Source organism: Plectropomus leopardus, chromosome 18 (genome assembly GCF_026936395.1).
Source record: "Plectropomus leopardus strain MGB_pleo_1.0 chromosome 18, ASM2693639v1, whole genome shotgun sequence".
In the NCBI taxonomy this organism is placed as follows: Eukaryota; Metazoa; Chordata; class Actinopteri; order Perciformes; family Serranidae; genus Plectropomus; species Plectropomus leopardus.
This window is the reverse complement of record NC_142193.1, coordinates 24,732,263-24,753,734: the sequence shown is the minus strand read 5'-3', so window position 1 is coordinate 24,753,734 and position 21,472 is coordinate 24,732,263. Positions and strand designations below refer to the sequence as shown.

The 21,472-nt window shown below is 39.2% G+C and overlaps 1 protein-coding gene across 1 annotated transcript in view; it reads left to right on the top strand.

Annotated features, from left to right (window-relative positions):
- The window catches only part of grapa (GRB2 related adaptor protein a), a 37,998-nt gene extending 20,107 nt beyond the window's left edge, over positions 1 to 17,891 (top strand). The window contains exons 4-5 of the mRNA XM_042504139.2: positions 3,619 to 3,787; positions 16,486 to 17,891. Coding sequence (XP_042360073.1) covers positions 3,619 to 3,787; positions 16,486 to 16,671 — 355 coding nt within the window. The 3' untranslated portion in view covers positions 16,672 to 17,891. The remainder of the gene's footprint in view (positions 1 to 3,618; positions 3,788 to 16,485) is intronic.
- The last annotated feature ends 3,581 nt before the right edge of the window (positions 17,892 to 21,472 follow it).

The window sequence follows — 21,472 nt, the reverse complement described above, 5'->3', positions numbered from 1 at the left end:
AGTTTGCATTAGGGTTCGACCAATAAACCAAATATCGGCAACCAAATATCGGCCCCAATAATCGGCCTGGCCAATAATCTGTCAACCCCTACTTTGCATGGCTGATGTTTTATGTTACCCTGCGGTTAATGTCAGTCAGTTGTTAACAACAGATGGAGATAAAAAAAACCTCTGAAAATGGGCCTAACCTCTGTTAAAAAAAGAAAAACGTTGTCTTCAAACTTCAAACATGTTTGATTTAGAGACATTTTTTTACACATAACAGCTGCAGGAAACATAAAGTTGATGTGGTGAACCAGCTCCAACACGACTTGAAATGATGTCTTGCTTCCCTTTTCCTTCCCTCTGACTGTTTGATGTGTTTCATTCGACATCTCATTGTGTTAAATCCCCTGAAGGGAAAGTCCTTGCCCTGCCTACATCCTCTCTTTAACCTCCACCTCCCCACAATCGAAATTCTCCTGAATTTTTCTTTGTCATGCACTTTTCTGTCCGGTGAGGGCACTTGGCCCAGGTACCGGGGCTTTGTCTCGCTCAAACATCTGCACAGCTGGAGGCAGTAACGGCGCCCAACCAGTAGGGTGCAGCAGATGGTGTCAGACAACTGGGGACGGTGACGGGGGCTGATAGAGATCATTTGCGGAGAAGATCACAATTTTTTCGTGTGGAGGGATAGGGCTGAATCAGGGGTGCAGATAACAAGAGAAGCCGCGATAGGGAGGAAAAAGTTAGATGGAAGTCAGATAATAGAGAGGCGCAGAGACGAATACAGACCCAAAGGCAACGAGGAAGACAGACAGATAGCACTGCTGCTCACAGACTCAACGTTCAAAAAACTACAAAGCCTGGTGCAGTGCCAATCCAAAAATAAGTTTTAAAAAAGACAACATTTGGCTTGAGCTAATGTGGCGTCCTCCATCTTTCACACTTCACACAGGATTTTTTTGGGGGGAGTGAGGTTGAGGAGAGGGAAATGAGGACACAGAGGGTGAAACGGAGAAGGCAGGGAAAGAAGGGCAGGGTGGAGGTGTAGCTGAATGCCATCCAGTCATCAGGGAGTCAGCCCTGCTTGTTCATAGAGCTCAGCGTCTGAATAGAGAAAGGAATTCTGTCTGAAACAAGCCGGTGCTCATTTACTTTCTCCAAGCCTGGAGCAGCGCCAGTCAGAGGAGGAGTTCTGTGAGGTTAAACCACAAGCACGAGATTGTGTTTATTCTAGAGCAAGTGCATATCATTTATAGGAAGAATCGGCTATATTAACTGATGCCACAACAAAGAAAATGATAACAAGAACACTGTTTTTTCTTGCAAACATGGCAGATGAGATTTCAACCCTCATTAACATAAGCCCTACACGCACACCCACTTATGTGATGTGTTTAGAAATATGGGGGCGTTGTATCGACTTCCGCTGCATATTGCATGCAGTTATATAACCGTATGATCATGGTGAGGTGTCCAGATTTCTAAAGATAAGCTGGCAAGTTACTTAGCAACCACCACAGAGCAGGATAGGGGAGCAGGTACGATTGCCAATGAATGCTGGCCAAACTCTTTTAATCATGACAACAAGGCACGCACTCCAACTCTGACTGAGGCTATTTTTGTTTGTGCCATCAGCTTCATTTTATCATTATTTTTTGAGCCACACTGAATTATTTTGTTCCTTTTTCAAAGCCATGTTCATCAAAATATGATATGACATGTCACTGATATATTATAAATTGTGAAAATGATTCACAGCTGAATTGTGTTTGACTCCATCTGCTTTGCACAGAATCCCCCAGACCCACAGAGTGGCCCATGCACATTTCATTGCCAGCTCCTTAACCCTTTGAAACCTGAGCAAATTGGCTTGATTTCTCACAAAACATGAAATAAAACAGAATGAGTAATTACGAAATTAGCAAGAAATTAGTAATAAATAAATAAATAGCTGAAATTATCACAAAAACAAATAGCAAGGAACAAAAGCAGGAAATGCCCTGTAAAAAATAAAACAACAATAATTAATATAAAAAATAAGATTTGTTTTCTGTAACCTCATTCTAAATATATAATTGTAACATTTATAAAATGTGTAGTTGTTTTCTAATGAGTCACTTTTTTATAGCTAATTTTCTTGTTGCTTTTCACAAGTTTTTAGCAATTTGTGGAAAATTTGCTGACTGCTTTTTTGTGCTAAGGTTTTGAAAGAAATCAAACTAATGTTCTCAGAGTTCAAAGGTTTAAATGCTTATGAAAGGCATCTGAATGCAGCAAAAGAAGACTGCTGTCGATCCAGGTGTCAAAGGGTTAAATTGCAAAATACTACGCACACACACACACGCACACAAAGACTCTACTACTAATCATATTAATTTAGAATTTGCGTCAGTGTGGGTTTCACATCATAAATGTGGTCAATTTAATCTCTCTTTTATTGTTTTGTCTGTTTTAGTGTGTCTCATCATCTGTGATGCCAACAAATTTTCACAATGGACTGTCTGTAGGGGAAAAACAGATCATTCAAATAAAATAAAATAGGAAAGAAGTGGTCTCCAGTGTTTTTTTGTGGAGATAAATGGACAGGACTGCGCTGCATGCCAGTCCCAACAGCTGACAGCTGTGGATTTAAAGAGGCGGCTTTGGGGACGAAAGGCCAAGACTGCTGGTATCAACCCAAAGCTGGTCCAAATTCATTGTGTGACAAAAAAGCACTACCCCAGGGGACGAGCAGATTATGTCCATGGGTGGATAATGACACAATGGCCCCCACCATGTCCCTTAATGCACAGGAGTAAGACACACAGGTGGTTGTGGTTGTTGTTATGCATCTTTTTGTGGTTTTATGTCTCTTTGATGTTATTTTGTATCTATTTTCGTCATTTTTGTGGTTGTTTTGTTTCATTTTGTTGTTCTTTCGCATCTCTTTGTGGTCATTTTGAGTCTCCTCCTGGTCGTATGTGTTAATTTGAGTGAAAGTTTGCAGGTGACGGCCACTTTGGGCCCCTGCACATTCAGTGATCGATCCATGATTAACTGTCTGTAACGTCATTTTGAATTTTTGTTTACAATAGTTTCCATTGGTTACCAGAGTGGGTTTACTCATTTGAGTTTAATACTTATTGTTATGTTTAGTTTTATGAGTTTGGGTATTAGTTTTAGTTCTTATTGTAATATGAGGGGTATTTGTCAAGAGCTAGATTTAATAATGAGTTCAGAATAAACACAAAACTTTGTGATGTCAGTTAACTCACAGTCATGTCCCAGTCTCCATAAATATATGCATCAATGCCTCCTCATGCTTTTTGTTTTTGCATTTGACCAAACTGACAAAGACCAGAACCACATACATTTCCTGTATATTATTGTTCTATTTTAATTAGTTTTGTAAGTACAACATTTCACTTAGTTTTGAAAATATTTCATTTTACGTGGTCAAAGCTAGATATTTAAAGTAAAAACAAAAACCGAGCTCATGATCTTTAATCTGAGCTCCTCCAATAGTCTCAACTTGTGTGTTGTGTGTGAGGAGTTTTGATTTAAAGCCAAACATTTTGACATCTACAACCACTGCAGATGTTCCTTTAAAATAATAAATCTTTTTTTCTTTATTTCCATCTGTTTATTTTGCAGTTATGGGGACCATGTTCAGCATTTCAAGGTGCTGCAGGACCGCTGCTGTCAGTACTACGTGTGGGACGAGCTCTTCGCCTCCCTGAATGAGCTGGTGGAGTTCTACCATAGCAACAGCATCGCTAAGGAGAGGACCGTCTTTCTGAGAGACCCCGAGCACTTCGCCAGGGTGAGCATGCGACTCCTCGTTTATTTGTTACTGTGATTCTTTATTTCTTTTTCTTTCTTTCTTTCTTTCTTTCAGTCTTTCTTTTATATTTGTTTGTTTGTGTCTAACTTTCTGCCTTGTTTCTTTTCTTCTGTTTTGTCTGTTTCTTTTTTCTCTCTTCCACTTTTATTATCGCATCTTTTTTCTGTTTTTTGTTTTTTTACTTAAGACAAGGTATTTTAAAAGTCAGAAATTACACAGATGGGTTTTTTCAACTACTGACGTCCTTCCTGTGTGTAACTGTGAGAAAAGCTTGAGAAAATGTATTAATAAACAAAAGGGTCATTCATAATTATTATAATTTAGAAAAATTACTTGATTACTTTGAATAGAAAATGACCTCATATTGTTTACACAACAGATGAGCATGTCAAAAGTCTGCTCTAAAAAAAATCCACCTAAACCCGGAGCAGTACCACAATTTATTTTGCAATGACAATTTAAATCTCCTCCCTAAACCATTTAAAAACATCTGTTCTTGCTGTCATCGGTCTCCTTCATCCTCCCTCTTCTATTTAAGCCGCCAGAGATTAAGTAAAGTATCCGATGAGATTATCCAAAACAGTGAGCACCATTTTGAGAAAAAGTTTTTTTTCTTCTATCTGTTGTCAAATCAGTGTTTTTACAGACAGAACTACCCAGGTGTTCATAATTTATTTTGCCGTCACTGCCAGGCACAACCAGTTGTTTTTTTTGACAGCTATGGGAACACTCCATATGTTGGTGAGATTTGTGGAGCTGTGACTGTGGCAGCAGGGTTTGACGTAGAGGTGCAGCTCGATGAAAGATCACAGGACTGCCGTCAGTCTGGAGCCGAACCAAATCAGTCATCTTAGGCAGCGAGCCAGAGGGAGCGAGAGACAAAACGGATTTAAAAGGCAATTATTTACAGACGTCATGATTAAGCTGGCACATATCAAGTTTGGACGGAACATTCTTTCGTTTTTTTTGTGTTTAGTCTTTTGTTCAGATCCCTAATTAGTCTGGTAGAGGTTTTTACTCCAATTATAAGCTATTTAAGTCAGTGCATTTTGATTTAGGCCAAAATCATACACTAGTCTTAATGGGCTTTACAATCTGCACACACCCTGTATATCTTTTTCCTGGTTTTCTTATGTACTTAACCTTTTTTGTAAGGTAAAGCAGGCTAAGTGTCGGTTATCCAAAGGCGTATCCCAAATTTCTGTCAGGTTTAGTGAGCAAGAATCTAGATGACAGGTAGTTCCCATGATGGTGTCATCACGGGAGAAGCTGTTGTTGTTGCTTGTTGTGAAGTCATTATGCAGACAGGATCACGTTGCATGTTAAGTATTCCTGGGAGTGGCAGGCGAGCCGCGCCTGCAGGCGAGCCCGTTTGCCGCGGAGGGACGTGATCCACAGCGATCCTGACATGACAGCATGTTCGTATCACTGTAACACACGCGGCGTGCTAATACTCATCACATCAAGTCTGGCACCTGAGAATAGGCAGCAGTTCGTTAGGGAACTGAACTGTGGTGTCAATCACTGAGAGCAGACACATGTGAAGTGATATTACGACTTACAATAGGCAGGGTAAACTCATATTTTAACGATGGCAGGGCTCTAGTTATGGCTATGCCGGTTTATTGGTCATTTGATCAGCCTGTTGGTCCATAACTTTGGTCCGCATTGAAATTTCTCATCAACTATTGGATGGATTATTAGGTATTCATGGCCTGCAAAGGATAAACCCTAAAATATCTGGTGATCCTCTGATGTTTCCTTAAGCAACACCACTGTGTTGTGGTTTTGAGTGAACTACCTGAACAAACTATTAGATAGATGTCTTAGATGACATCTGTTGATTTTGTTGCAGGTTTGTGGATACACAATCATGAATCAATGATCGTTTTCCATTTTTGTTGCTGCAAAAAAAAGTGAAACATAATATACTATGCATCAGAGTTTGTTTTTTTCTGGGGACAGACTGACATGACTCTTCAGGATATAGGTCGAGTCAGCAACTTTCAATCATATAAAGCTGAGAAGTATCCTATAGCTGAATAACTCTAACATCATTATTATCGATTCGAACTGCGAATATGTGTGAAACTAGTTCCTTTTGATATCGCAGCTGCTCCTCACCCCTGTTTACACAGCACCGTTAAATTGTATGTACAATGACGCAGGGCTTTTCTACTCGGAAGTTATGATAAACAAACATTGTGATACACTGCTTAACTTTAATTGTTCAGCAAAAGACTCTTCAGTAAGAGACATTCATTTTCCTCACATGATAGCTGTAACACCATATGAATACTGTTTACATGCTCTTATTCTCATGAGCAATTAATATTTAAAATTTGTCCTGTCATGATGGCGATCCATATTCATAATGCACAGTAAGTAACTGAGATGAGTGTATTGCACTATGCATCCTAACATGCTCAAGTCAAAGGATTAACAGGATGTGACAGGTCACAATAAGGTCACATTACTCAGAGCTGCATCTCTCGTCACTTAAGGCAACTAACCCGTTACTCTCACAGTGAACAAGATTAATGTGGAATGTGAAAATACACGACACGGTTGCTAGTTCAAGAGTTCTCATCCAGTTTTATCTGTTCTATAGTAATTATGATGACGTGTCAAGATTTTAACTTTATTAATGTTATTTAGAATAAAGGTTTGTCTATTTTTCAAAAGAGAAAGGATGCAAGTAATGCTTGAAATCCAGTCTCAAAGCAGAGCTGCATTCACAAATGAAAAAAAGAATTACCAAGTTCCTCGAGGTGTTTGTCTTCTCTTGAACGTGCATGGCCATTTTAATGGGTACAGCAGCATTTTAATACCCTCATTGAGCCCAAAGCAACTCTTAAATAGATAAGCACAACTTCCACATTTTGCCCCCACTTGTTTAAGTACATGATCCTGCAGACTGGGTCTATTTGTTGCCAGTGCTTTGAATTTACTTTACTTTTTGTTAGAAAACCTTGCACTCAAGTCAGCTCACTGCCATGCATGCAAATGCATCTAAGGTGCAAAGCATGCAGGTGGCAGCCAGTCTGCTTTGTGTATTTCTGACGTGATCAGTTTCAGATGTGAGGTGTTTAGAGGTCAATGAGTCAGCGCTGTTAATAGAACTAAACCAAGGGAGACAATAAGACACAAAGACGCGCGTATACATCCTAGATTGTTTGAGACATTATCCAGAAGGTATTGAAAACATCACAAACAGGTATTGGTATTCTGTCAAGTCACCACATTGTATTTCTTTTACTTTTTTTGCCCTCATCTTATTTGCATAGTGACTCAAACGCTTGGAGCCAAATGACTGCAGTAATATATGTCTCCATAAAAGTGAAATAGAAACAAAACCTTGGAGAAAGTGTTCACAGTATTAGTTTAAAATGCACTACGTGGAGCACCCGAATGCATTTTAAACACACGAAATAAATGAATGAATGCATAGATCACCATGTTTATGATTATTTTTTAAAGATGAAAATATATAACAAAATATCAATATTTTCATGGCCAGATCATCAGCTCAAACTTGAAGAAAATCTGATTGGTTGAGCCGGTCTGAATGGTATGTTCTTTAGAAGATGATTCACATTTATTGATCTTTGTGATGTGTGAGCTTTATTTCAATAAATCTGGTCTTTCAGGTGCAGAGGGCTCTTTTTACCCCTCACTGCAAACTTTCTGTTTTATAATGGAATACAGTATGGCAGGATTTGGCCATTTTACCATCTCATTTTTTTTAAACTTGATTTTATAGCTCAGATGGGGTTTTTGCTATAAAACAGGGGTCTGGTTTTTCTCATAATCTCCATTTATTCAGAGTCGCTTGCTGAGCAGCCAGACTGCTGCAGCACTTCACCTGGCAAAACAGGAGACTTTTAGACGACAGGTTTTTGATCCTAAAAATAGGTTTTTGTTTCATCAAGCAGCTTCTCACAAATATAGTTCTTGTTTAGTAACATCCTGCCTCACACCTAAACAGTTTCATGCATGCTTTAAATCACTGGGGATATTGCACAGTCCCCCGAACAAATGCAGCTAGAGCAGGTGCGAGTTTAGAATTTAGCTTTAGGGCATGATGATGGTAGTTAAACGGGAGATAACGGCAGCCGTCCCGCGGGAGAACGTAAAACTGTATGACCTAAATACTGTAGCAATCTAAATCTCTCCAACATGAGCAACAAACATATGAAAACAACACCAGCTCTTTCTGAGCATTTTGGTTTTCTGAGAGTTTTAGTTTCTTATATTTATACAGTAGTTTCTGTTGGTGCACCACCAACATCAGTCCAATCGGCCCAGAAGAAAATGTTGGCATTGCACATTTCTGGCAACAAATACATTATATTTGCGCGTTTCATATGCGGCATATCAGCGTGTACTTAAAAGTAAGTTTTAAGTGGTGTAGTATATGAGCTGACATATCATTTGGAGGAGCAGATGGCAAAACTTTTCGAAGCCAACAAACAGAATGGGTTCTGATTTAGTGAGTCATCGTTGTTTCTAGCGGCATTTTAGGCACCAAATGCAGGTCTTTTGTAGTGACCCACCACTATGTTTCCAGCAGCTTTTTCGGCACCAAAGTGGGTGTTTAGTAGCAACTTGTTACCATGTTTTTAATGTGTTTTTTGGCAACAAACATGGGTGTTATATAGGGACCCGTCACTGTGCTTTCAGTGGCTTTTTAGACACCAGATGTGGATGTTTTGTAGCAACCAATAACTGTGTTTCCAGCATCTTTTTACAAACCAAATGTGGGTGTTTTGAAATGACTCATCACTGTGTTTCTGTTGTTATGACCTCTGCATACAGTAAAAGTAGACACAACTGCTCAAAATGCCAGTATCAGTCATTCAGATGATTTTCTCCATTACTGCCACTGGATCGATGGGTCTGCTATGACTTATGAGCTAAACTACAGCAAAGTAAAACTTGTAACACTTCTACGAAGTGTGAATTCCAGATAAGGAGTGCAGCATGACTCAGACAGATGCTGCCCTCTGTTTCTGTTTTATAGCCATTTACTGCAGTTATAAAATTATTTTTTAATTAGGACCATAACAAAATGTTTATGCTTGTTAATTTCATTGCTATTTCATCCTCCATTTATTCTCTTCATTACATTTTAATGCGATGGCATGCCAAGTTAGTCAATTTGCCCTGCACTTTCAACGAATTAACAGGTATTAGCAGTCACTGGTGCCTGTTCATAATATTTTGAAACGTCTGGTGTTCCTCCGTAACAAAGTCAGACTGGTTCTCACTTAACAACCTCCACCCACACCCTCACAGCTGCTCTGAAGACTTATCATGTATTCACAAACCTGAATCTCATACTTAGGCTGTTAATGCTCCATTACAATAATAACACTAAAGATTAAAGGGGATTTATTATGTTTATTCATATTTCCTGTCATATAAATTGTTCAGTGTCTGATATTCACATGAAGAAGTGTTTCTGACAGGCTTTTTTCTACTTTCAGGACAAACTGATCATTTACATTATGTGGCTCACAGTGCTACACGCTACCGTCAGAGAAACACGTAATCTTGGTTGCTGATGTTAATTTCTCCCCAATTTCAGATCATATTCCTGCTGTAACATGTCCGTTATAATAGGTGGTTTTTCATGATAGAAAGTGCCGCTATAATCCGTTATTTCCCAGCTGCAACGATTGTAAAGAAACAACGATATGTGGAAGACCCGAAAATGCTGACCAATTAGAGCACATTGGGCTTTTTGGGAGGGGTGGCATTAAAGAGACTGACGCTAAAACTAAGCCTCTCAGAAAGAGGGAGAATACAGGTGGTTCAGCACAGACAGTATAAGGAGAATTAGAATTAGAATTAGTGTTAATGATTTGTGATTTACTAAACAGTTGCAAAGTGAAATTAAAACAAAAGCAAAATATATAAAGTGTCAGTGACAAGTCCATTTAACACTTCTGTATAACACTGTATTTTATTTCCTAATTCTATGACTGAAACCAATGCCAAAGTGCCAAAAACTGCAAATGGCTATGAGGCTGGCTCCAAAATAGAGTAAATCCCCAGAAACCCCCATGTTAAAATACCCAACTTTACAGCAGAGATTGTTTACAGGGCTAATCTCCCAGTTAATAAAATTGTCTGATGGGTGATTTTTTTTTTTTTTTTTTTTCAAATAACTCATCCGTTTACTTTTTATTTTGCTTTAAATTTAAGGGTGGGGCTGCTTGAGGCTGTCTGCAAGAATCGAAGTCTGTAAGTCAGATGCACCCCTCGCTCCTCCACAGCTCCACCTTCGCGTCCAAATATGGTCACTTCTGGCTCCAAAAAAACAGGATAGCAAAATGCTGAACTCAGGGATTAAAAACAGGAGTCCACAGACCAACAGGGGATGTCACAGTGTCCAGGATTTTATCCAGTCTATATTCCTAGGTCTCCTTATGCCATGTTCTATGAATTGCCCCAACTCAGCACTAATGCGATCATATCAAGAATACACACATTTAAGGTCCATCAGTGAAGTATGCAGTACTTCTGCCCCAGGTCTGCATGATGTAGTCATAGGTCACCTTGCTGTTCTACATTAGTATTAAAATCTAATAACTTTTGCGTGCCAGCGGGCCATGTTCACATACATGACTGAGCAATCCTAAAAATGTACCAGTATCTCTTATGAGTTGTAAATTTTGCAGTGCAGGCTACTTAGAAAAAACAGTCATCTTTACTAACTCAGTTACATTTTCTTGGCCATATATACATATTTACAGTATTATTGTATCGTTTCAACATTAGCACACTGGCTGTGACTTTTCTTGTGCTGTAGGTTACCGCGTTGTTCTGCTACGGCCTTGAGGTAACATGTATCTGCATCACAACATGCCCCATAGTTGAGGGTGGCGTGCTGAAGGTGCCGTGTTTACCTACATGGCTGTGTTGCCTCTGAAAAAATCTGTCATTCCAAATCGGATCACAGCAGCTTAGTCATACCTTTATACCTGTAGCCCTTGTTTACTCTGCAGACGTTTTAATGAGAGTTTTAGGGGGTAAACTGTACTTTTTCTTTTTTCCATTTTAACAATATAAACAGACAAATATTTATCAAGAAGCAGTTATATTTGATTTGTCACAATCTGTTGGTTTGTTGCTCTACATCAACATCTTGTGCTACTAAATTGGACTTTTTTGGATTATTTGTGCTTTTCATTTCTTGTACATGTGTTGCTACAGCCTTTTTACAAATCATTAGTCCAGCAGAACAAAGAGACAAAATTATATAAACTCCATCCTACCTTTTCTTCATTAGCTCCAAAGATTTTTAGCACTTCATCTCCATCTGAAATTGAGTCTTCGCTCCTCTTTAGGTAGGTCTGCAGATTAAAAACACATTCAAAGCATCACATTTAGCTCAGATCCAGACTGTCATTTTATATAAAAATCACGGTCAGCTGGTCTTCGCGTCTGCGGGGCTTCGTCTTGGCCTTCGGCATCAACAAAGCTCTGACGCCCACTGAATGTCTCTCACTGTGTGTGTCTCGACAAACCTTACAACATAGTCTTTTTCCTCCATTACAAATTATGATGCCAGAGAGATAAAAAAGACAACTTATTTTGCAACATGCAGACCTTATTCCCGCCTAATACCTAAAATCGCGCCAAGTTGTTCCAGAACTCCTCTCTCTGTCTTTGCAACCTTGTTGTGTATGCTCTCTAAAATATTAATAGTATACCCAGTTCTTCAGTTACCAGCACAGCATTTCATCTTCACTTCATACAAGTGACACTGCAGCACAAAAAACGAGGAAAAACTAGTTCTTGCATCCCTTTAGACCTTTAGATTATTAAAATGGATGCATAAAAACAGGGTTATAGAGAAATCATATCAACTTTAAAGGAATAGTTCACAGCTTTTGGAGTGAGATTGTATGAGGCACTTATCAATAGTCAATGTATTAGATGTAAGTCGGCATGCCCCCAGTTTGGAGAAATAGGGTCAAGTCTGACATGGAAGCTATGCAATGTGCTGTTGTGGATGAATCAGCAGCAAAACTTATTTTAGCTGCCTAAAAAAAAGTCTCACATAAAAAAAATTAATATCAGTTTAAGTGTAAGCTATATTGGGGGTATTTGCAAGTCCATTGAAAAAAACAGTGATTTAACATCGCTTAACACGGGCTGCTGGTCTACCACTGCCTCAATGAGTTAGTTAGTGTTATTGTGTGACTTTGGCATTTAAAAAGACTACTTCAGATTCATTCACTGACACAATAACACAAATTCATGAACTGATTGAAGAAGCTGTAGATCAGCAGCGGCGATGTTCAGCGAGCTAAAATCGCAGTTTTGTATTGTAGTCTGGTGGCATACTGGCAAACTGAAGCCGTTAATGGCTTCCAGGTCGAAACAGACTGTCTGAAGGAGAGGCAAAGCAGTGAAAATACTCTTAATTTAGTGTACCCTTTAAAACGATACCATTTTTTTTTAAAGGAATTTTTAAATAGGAGGCTAAACTATGTTTTGTCGCTGGCCTCATTCATAGCAGTACATTGTGTAACTTCCATGCACGATCCGAAAAGAACACCTGCCAAGCACTAAACGTGGATTTTTTTTGGCCAGTGAGTCAAAAAGTTAATTTCGGACATTGCTTCCATGCCTGCTTCTTAAACTGGGAGAGTGCCATACAATCCCAATTCAAAAAACCCAAACTATTAATCCATGTGCTGTAAATGTTTCACACAAGCATTGTCTCACTTTGTCTGACATCACCACGTGATCACAGTTTCTTTTATGGGTCAGTTTCACAGACGTGTCCAGGCCAAATCTGAGTCCATGCATCTCGTTGCAATACTTTTTGTGTCGTCCCTCCTATTGTGCAGTTGGTCTTTCCAAACTAATTCCACATCAGCTCATTACGTGGCCCAAGATCACTTCTTATCTCACCATGGCAGAGTGGGAAATAATTCTCAGTCTATTTTTTTTTCCTCCTCTCCAACATATCCCTAATGTCCTCGTGTCCCGGAGCTTTCTCTTCAAAGAGAAAGCCTGTTCATGCAAAACGTCGACCTCTTTTTGACACCTTGTCATTTCCAAGTGGAGGCAGTCTCTGTTCAGTGTGTGCGTGTGCGTGTGTGTGTGTGGAGACAAATCTAGTATAAAGCTGTAGTCCATTGATGTTACAGAGTAATTTGTTCCACTGTCAGCGCTCGCTCTGGGTCGGAGCGGGTGCTGAGGAGGACGTTGATCACAAGGCAGCCGAGCGCAGCTGATACGGACGGTCCATATTTCTCCTTCCAAACCGTTCGCTCCTCCAGAGCCGGCATGGAAAAATGAATGGGTTTTCCGTGCGCTGTCACGCACCACAGCAAATAAGAGGCCTGCACACACATGCTCGCTCACACCCAGGAACAGAGTGTGCGCGCACACTAACAAGAAGTCTAGACTAGATCAGCGCAACAATAATGGATAAGTCCAACAGGATTCTTGTAGATTTGTGAGATTGATAGATTGTGTCTGTGTGTCTCGAACTTAATCCTGCCGACTGGTTAGCGTGTGTATGTGTTTGTGTGTCTGCTCCTCGCTCTAAAACAAAACAGTCCACAGCAATAAAGCCTTAAATTGCAACACAGATACCTAGACACACAAGAAAATACAATATTGGTATTCTTTCCAGTCTCTCGGCTCCCACCCAGTTTATATCACATCCACTTTTCTCTGTAGGAGCGCAACTGACAGCTAAGAGGTTAGTTAAGTTCAAGGCGCTCTCCTTAAAATAGCCACTTTTATTCTGCTACTCTTAAACTGCTTTTACTTCACGAGTCAACAGAGATCAGAAGAGGCCGGCTATCAGGGGAGAAGAAAGACTCTACTTTTGTGAACTCAAAGAAAAATACAGCGACACAGAGAAAGCACAGCATCTGCTGGCAGAATTGAAAGCAACTCACCTTATACTGAATTGTCATAAAACATCACACTTTTTAACAGAGCCCTGTTTGTAGGTGTGTGTGTGTGTGTGTGTGTGTGTGTGTGTCACACACATCATTTGGGAGTTATCACTCTCAGTCTACCTGTCTCTATCAGTGTCTTACTCTATTTCTCTTTTTCTCCCTTGTGACCCTCCACAAATTACACGTCTGTCATTGATTGCATGCCCAAATAAATCCCACGTGTAGGTGGTTGTAGGTTAAAAGGTCAAGGTCACTGTGATCTTGCATCCATCTCATTCTTGTGAAGGCAATATCTTAAGAACACCTCGAGGGAATTTCTTCAAATTTGGCACAAACGTGTGAGTGGACTCAAGGATGAACTGATTAGATTTGTGTGGTCACAGGTCAAGGTCAATGTGACCTTGCATCCGTCTCATTCTCGATAATGCAGTATCTCAAGAATGCCTCAAGAGTTTCCTAAAACTTGGCACAAATGTCCACTTGGACTCAAGAACAGAATTTGGTTATCAAAGGTCAGTGTGACCTTGCATTTGTCTCATTCTTTCTAATTTCATTCTAAAAGCGATATGTCAAGAACGCCTGAGGGAATTATTTCAAATAAAAAACGAACATCCACTTTGACACAAGAATGAACTGACTAGAATTTGATGGTCAAAGGTCACTGTGACCTTACGAAACACATTTTTGGCCGTAAATAAAGAATTCTTACTTTAGTTATGATAAAATTTCACACAAACAGAATAAAAAGATGGAGTAATAACAGCAACATAACAACATAACTTTTCTGGCCATTATTCAGCGTCTTAACTCTGGAATAGAGGGGAAGACATTTGTTCAGATACTGAATTGGTGACACTAATCTTGAAACTGTGCTGACTGTATAGATCCTCTGTGCTGCCAGAGGGGGGAGATGTGTGTTAGGCTTCCATCAATCAGGAGAAAGCATTATCAGTCATCAGTATTTACTGAGTATTTACTTTCATCTTTCTCTTCTTTCAGCATGCTGCTATCTTGGTGAGACATTTCTCATTGTATTAATATTTAATATGCATGGACTGACTGACCGTGGTCTGGCTAAATAAATGTTAAATGAAAAATATAAATAAAATAAATTTGTACTTTTAAGGAACAATGAATACAGGTCCCTTAACCTTAATAGAAACACTAAACTGGGTGTGAACTCTTTGAAGGAGCATACACTTGGGACCATGTATTCCATGTAGTATTAAAAAAAAGTTTTTTTTTTAGTATGTTTTGTTTTGACACAGCCATAGATATAACAAGTGCAGTGCTTCAAAGAAACACCACTGAACTGAAAAGTTCACCAGCTGTATCACAGCTGTTAAATGAAATAATATCTCTCAAACTTTTCAGGAGCTAAGAAAAACAAAACCAAAAAAAAACACTGACCATCATGGATTTTTCAATTCATTCAGTTGGGAATTTTACAAACCAACAGCAGATTGTGTAGTCTTTCAATATAGAGAGAGGATTTTCAAAGAGTGCTTTGAATTCTTATATTAAATACATGTTGAAAAAGTGAAAAATGATGTAAGAATAATATAAGAAGTAGAAATATAAAGTAGGCCAATCAGTCTGGTGTTTGGTAATTTGTAAGAGTAAAACTGGGACTAAAAACACATTTCACAAAAGTATGAAAGCAAATAACATACGAGAGAGACTGCATATGAGAGAAGTTGCAGATGGTTGTAATCTGTAATCCCTCTGCTAGATGCCACTTAATCCTACACCAGCGGGTTCCCATTAACCCTCAAATTGCGCAAATTGAAATTGCAAACATAAAATATGCAAATGTAAACACATCAAAATTTGAGAAAACTCCCATTGAAATTTTACGCTTACATGAGATGGTATTTCAGGTGATTCCTAAAAGCCAAATTTCGAAAAACTGCAATGGAAACGCTTTTATCACTTTTATAGGTCACATGATGAAGGAATCCGCACCCTCGGACATGATGCAGCAGGCTCTACAAGAGGCGTTATTGCATCGCATAATTCCTCTGAGATCGTAGACTATCACCTTCCAGAAATCCCTCATACGTGTCCGCTACCACGTATAAGGGGCTTGTCTTTCCATTAACACTCACATAACACGCCTACGTCGCCTTTGATTGGAAAAGATAGCAGCTAATGCTGTGGCTGCAATAGAAATAAACCTGATAATATTTTGGGCATCTATTGTCAATGCCAATGTTATCATGAGAGAAGTCACATAAAATTACTCAGTGGATACAAAGTCATCTCACAATTGTGTTTTATCAACATTTTGAAAATATTGCAATATTACATTTTAGGTTTTGCACAGATCTGTAATGGAAACCTGTGAATTCAGGACTTTGCTGTAAAAAGAGCTCAATGCTGATTTTCCCCAAATGAACAATAGTTGAGTTGGAACAAAGGATTTGACTGGACATGGCCAATATTTCTGCAGGTAGAAAACAGCTGAATGAGGTGTCTGTCTGAGTATTTTTCCCCCTGCACAAATGTTTTGCAGAGGTATGCAAACATTCATAAGAAGCCGCAAAATCTTTTTATTTTTCTGTGTGTATTTTCAAAGAAAAATCCGTGCTTGGCGTGAAACGGCCTCAAGTGTTGTTCCCCTGTAAGTTGCGAGTTTGGCTCGGCTCTGTTGTTTAGACACAGACTGCTTCGTAAGTTGTGAAGCAAATTTCTCAATAACTCTCTTTTCCTTCATCCCTCTCTTTCCTTTTCTTTCAACAGCGTCCCCATCACGCCCACGCGCTCTTCGACTTCACCCCCCACCACCCATCTCAGCTACGCTTTCTGCGTGGTGACGTCATCGAACTCATTGACTGCTCTGACTCTCTGCGCTGGAGGGGCCGTTGCCATGGACACGTGGGCTACTTCCCCCCGGAGTACGTCCAGCCCATTTACCACTGCCAATGACCTGACGCTTTGATCAAACACCCAGCCATACCCGCAGGTTCATCAATAAGCCATCTTGACCCCGCCCCCTCACACTGCTCCCCTGCTCTGCACCTGCCCATTCACCTCTGGAGAACTGACGCGCTGCAGCTGAACGTTATGTAAATGACTCCTCCCACTCTCCTCTGTGACGCCACCTGTCAATCACGAGCCGCGCCCGAATCAGCTGCTACAGGTTCATCAATCGCTTCCACCTGATCCCACAACTCCACTTACTCTTTAATCATGTAAAAAAATGAAGATATGGACCTATACACTGTGGAGAACTCACATATACAGACTGACAAACCCACACACACACAACCCCAGGCATAACCATCTATTAGAGCTTATCAGCACTGGTGCAGGCTAAATAAAAGCAACACACACACACACACACCTGGTGAAAACAGAAAGCAGTGTGTTTGACCCATGGGAGGCTGAGGAGGAAGGGCGAGGTTTTCTGCGCTGAAGATGAGTCAGGATTCGCTCCAGTGTTTTTGCTGCCGTTCCCACGAAGAGATCCGGTGAGCTGAGCAGAGACACAGAGAGTCATTGTGAATATTTGGGGCAGACACTCCGAGGACACTGACACAGCAGATTCTTCTCGCTTGGCGTGTGTGTGTGTGTGTGTGTGTGTGTGTGTGTGTGTGTGTGTGTGTGTGTGTGTGTGTGTGTGTGTGTGTGTGTGTGTGTGGAGGAGCTTGTGTGTAAAATGTGGGTCTGAACACATGTATCTGCAAACTTTATGTATGTTTAATGTGTGCAAAGGGTGTGTGTGAGTGTGTATTTGTGTATGTGTGTGTGTGTGTGTGTGTGTGTGTGTGTGTGTGTGTGTGTGTGCTCTGTGGACCAGTAAAGGAGGTTACTGTGTTAAAGTGACCAGTGAGATGAACACTGCCCAGATGACACTTTGTTTTAAAAAACACCGCTTATAATGTAATACGCTCAACTCAATTTATGAATCATTTGTTTGTTTCCATGTATTTATTCTTATTCATGTGTAATCTTAGAATACATACAGTATATTACAAGTGAGATTAAACATTGTAAAAAGTTTTTTTGTTGCTTTTTTGTTTCTGTTGCAAGAAAAAGTTTAAGAAAACCACATTTTATGTGATTAACGGTGAGAACTTGGACCGGTCTTCCTTAACATGTAATGACAAATCATTTCAATAAAGTGATACATTTACCTCTTTGAACTTGAAGCTTGGACATTGTGGTTCAATAACATTTACATTTCGGTTTAGAATTGGTCTGCTGAAATGTAATATGAGTATGCGAGTAGACATGAAATACCATGTATACCCTGAAAAAAGTGCACTGAACGAGACCTAATTTAAGTGTAAATAATGCAATTAACAGCAATGCACTAAAGGTGGGTTATTTCTGATGTACTGATAATGTTCTTAGTATGCTAATGGTATATCATTACGGCTACTAAAGAAATACCAAAAAAAAAACCCAGCTAAATTCTTTGGGTTGTACTGTTTTCAGACAACATTAAGATGTACTTGTCTATAAGTACAGCTTTTCGTAATAATGCTGTACTTTTTATAAAAATAAATTCCTTTTCATCTTTATTTTTACATTTTACTTTAAGTGCACTTGAAAATTCATTAAAAATTCAAATAGATGATACATTAATTGAATTTTGAAAATCTTATATATATATATTTTAATATATTTAAGTACACTTAACTGTACTTCACTCACTGTGCTGTCTTTAGTTGCCATAATGATATCATTGTAGTATTAAATGTATTATTAGTACATTAAAATATCACACTTTTAGTACATTAATCATGTGCCCATAGAAATATACCAGGTAAACTTAAAATAAATTGTATTTCAGTATATATTTTTAGCTTTTGTTTGTGAAAGATGACCTCAGCTGTGCAATAAATAAGTAAACAACCAGACACACTGACACAAAGGTGACTTGTATGAGGCACCACTGGATAGTATGTGTGAGTTCCTCGTTATGCTCTCGCCATACAATATAAATGATGTCCATTATATTTGCACAGTTTTTAAATTGTGGTCTCTGTTCCTCTTTGTCGACACAGATTGTGTGTGCCAGAAGTTGCTGACTTGCACTTTGTGACACATTGTGCAATGCAGGCTATTTTGTGCTTTTCTTGCTTTTAATGTCACACAATGAAAATTCATGAACAAACAGCCACTTCATTTCATGTGTAAATCACGACATTTGCCACCATGATATTTCCCACTTTGTGCCACAAAGTATAGGCTGAATGAATTTTGTGCATTTTGTGCATTAGGGTAAAGTCACATAATCCTACAAAATAAAACCCTCTCCCTATTTAGGAAAACAAATATGAATGATAGTTAATGGCAAAGGTCAAATACATTTTTTGATATCATTTATATTTTGCAATGAATTACACATATGATGTTTGTCAATTTAGAAGACAATTTTGCATGTCAAGAAAGTTACTGTTTGTAAAAAAAAAACCAATAAAAAAAAGCGGCATAAGTGACATCATGGCTTTATCTCGCTTGAGCTACAGTGATTGTGTGTAAAGTACCAGGATGTACTCACGCTAGCAACACATATTTCTCTTTTTTTTGCTTCCAGACAGATAAAAAGTCCATCTGACAAAACACATGGGGCAAAACACATCTGGTAACTTAAAATTTGTGCATGGAATATAGTTACCTAGCTAACTAGTTAGCTAGTTTTTGTTGGCAAGGTAACAGGCTACGACAATGACCTCTAGATTACAAAACACAGTGTTTGAGTGTATCCGACTGAGCACAAAGAATTTCAATGTGACGCGTCATTCACTGTATGCACAAGGTGCCCTTTAAGTGTCATGACTGTGCGCTTGAAACACAATTTTGTTCACACAATTAGTGCTGAAATAATTAGATACATCCGTCAATTCATCTGCTAGTCAACTGACAGAAAATTATTTGACAGCTATTTAAATCAAAAATATTTTAATCGGTTAATAATCAAGGTCAAACAAAAATGTCATTTCCGGTTCCAGCTTCTCTGCTTCTCTCTACGGGATTGTAAATTTAAATTCTTTGCGTTTTGCATGATTATTTGGATTTAAAAAAAGACAACAAAAGAAAAAGCAATGTGCAGAAATCACTTTTGGCTCTACGAACTGTGATGGGAATTTTCTACTGTTTTCAAATCATTTATTTATATGATTAATACGTTATATAATTAATAACAGTTTAATTGATGAAAAAAAAGATCATAACTTGCAGCCCTACACTCACTTCTGAATAAATGTCACTGAAGCGCAATTAATGCCTTGTTAAAATATTAATATGGTAATAATATTTTAATGTGTGTGTGTGCTTGTGTGTTTGTGTGTGTGTAAATATGTCAGTGTGTCTCGTGTACATGCCAGGAGAGATCTCAGCGGCAATACTTGCTGTCAACAAGACTTATTACTTGTAAGTGTGTTTATTTGTGTGTGACTGAAAGCACTTGATGACAGACAAAAGCACGCACACACACACACACGCACACACACATAGATATGTCATTGAGGATGTAAGCGCAGTGTGCTCTGACAGTCGACTGGCGCTATGCGAGGAATGCGGCGCTGCTTCTCTCACCAGAGTGTGATGCTTGAAATGAAGCAGGAAACAAGGTTACATCCTATAATTCCCGCAGACTGGATCACTTTTGTTCTCTTTTCTTTCACGCTTCTGTCCCCTCTTATGTTTTTTAACAAACCACCTCTTTCATTCCTACTGACAGAGTCACCTCTGGCTCAGCGGTGACAGCTAGTCAATAAACCACCGGCATCCAGCAGGGGAGAAGAAGAAAGGAGCTAAAGGTGTACCAGAAATAGTACCGCTGTTTTCTGCCTCTGTTCTTTTCTAAAATCTGCTGAGTCACTTTGAAGTATGTGTGTGTGCGCGGTTGATAACGGGCTGCGGCGTGTGTGATACAGACACACATTCGTTATGACATATTTGTGTCATACACTAGAAGTGAATAAGAATACTAAACGTCACAGACAAGCCGTCAGAAGAAAAAATACATAGGTAAATAAAAAAATGAGAGAAAGAGAGTGAGATAAACAGGAGGAAAAGTGATGAGTTGTGAGGCAGCAGCAAAACAAAACAGGATAAAAACGTAAAAGGGACAAAATATACAACAGTGAGAGACAAAATCAGAGAGGAAGATGCTGATGATACTAACAAAAGATGCAAGGGCAGGGTGAGGAAGCGGTGTCACACTATTCAAATGAGCCTGACAATAAAGTGGCAGGGAAAGGTGTGAGCAGTGACATCAGTGAATGTCACAGGTGTCGGGAGCAAATACGACAGAAACAGTTGAACCAGTTTGACTGACTGACAGCCTCTGGCTGTTGAGGTCCTGACAATGAAAGAGAAATAACCACCAGCACCATTCAAACCAGTCCAACACCCAGTAAACAGAAAAACAGTTTGTCGGAAAATTCGTCATGTTCTGCCAGTCAGCAGGTCCATAAATCAAAAGATGAGCCATTGATGAGTCAGAGAGATACCAGTTAGAGATTCACCCTGTTATTTGCTAAACTGATCATCAGTGACAGACAGAGAGGAAGTTCAACATATTTAACGGCAACTCAAGTAAAACTGCCCAGAAAGGGCGTCACTTTCATCCATCATCTGGGGGTTAGGCCTCAAAAAGGTGCGTCACTTCCCAATAATTTAAAATCTGTGACTGCACACACCCTGTTTGACATGTTCAGTCACACTGATTAGGGGTCAACCGATATTTTTTCAGGGCAAATCTCGTTAACTA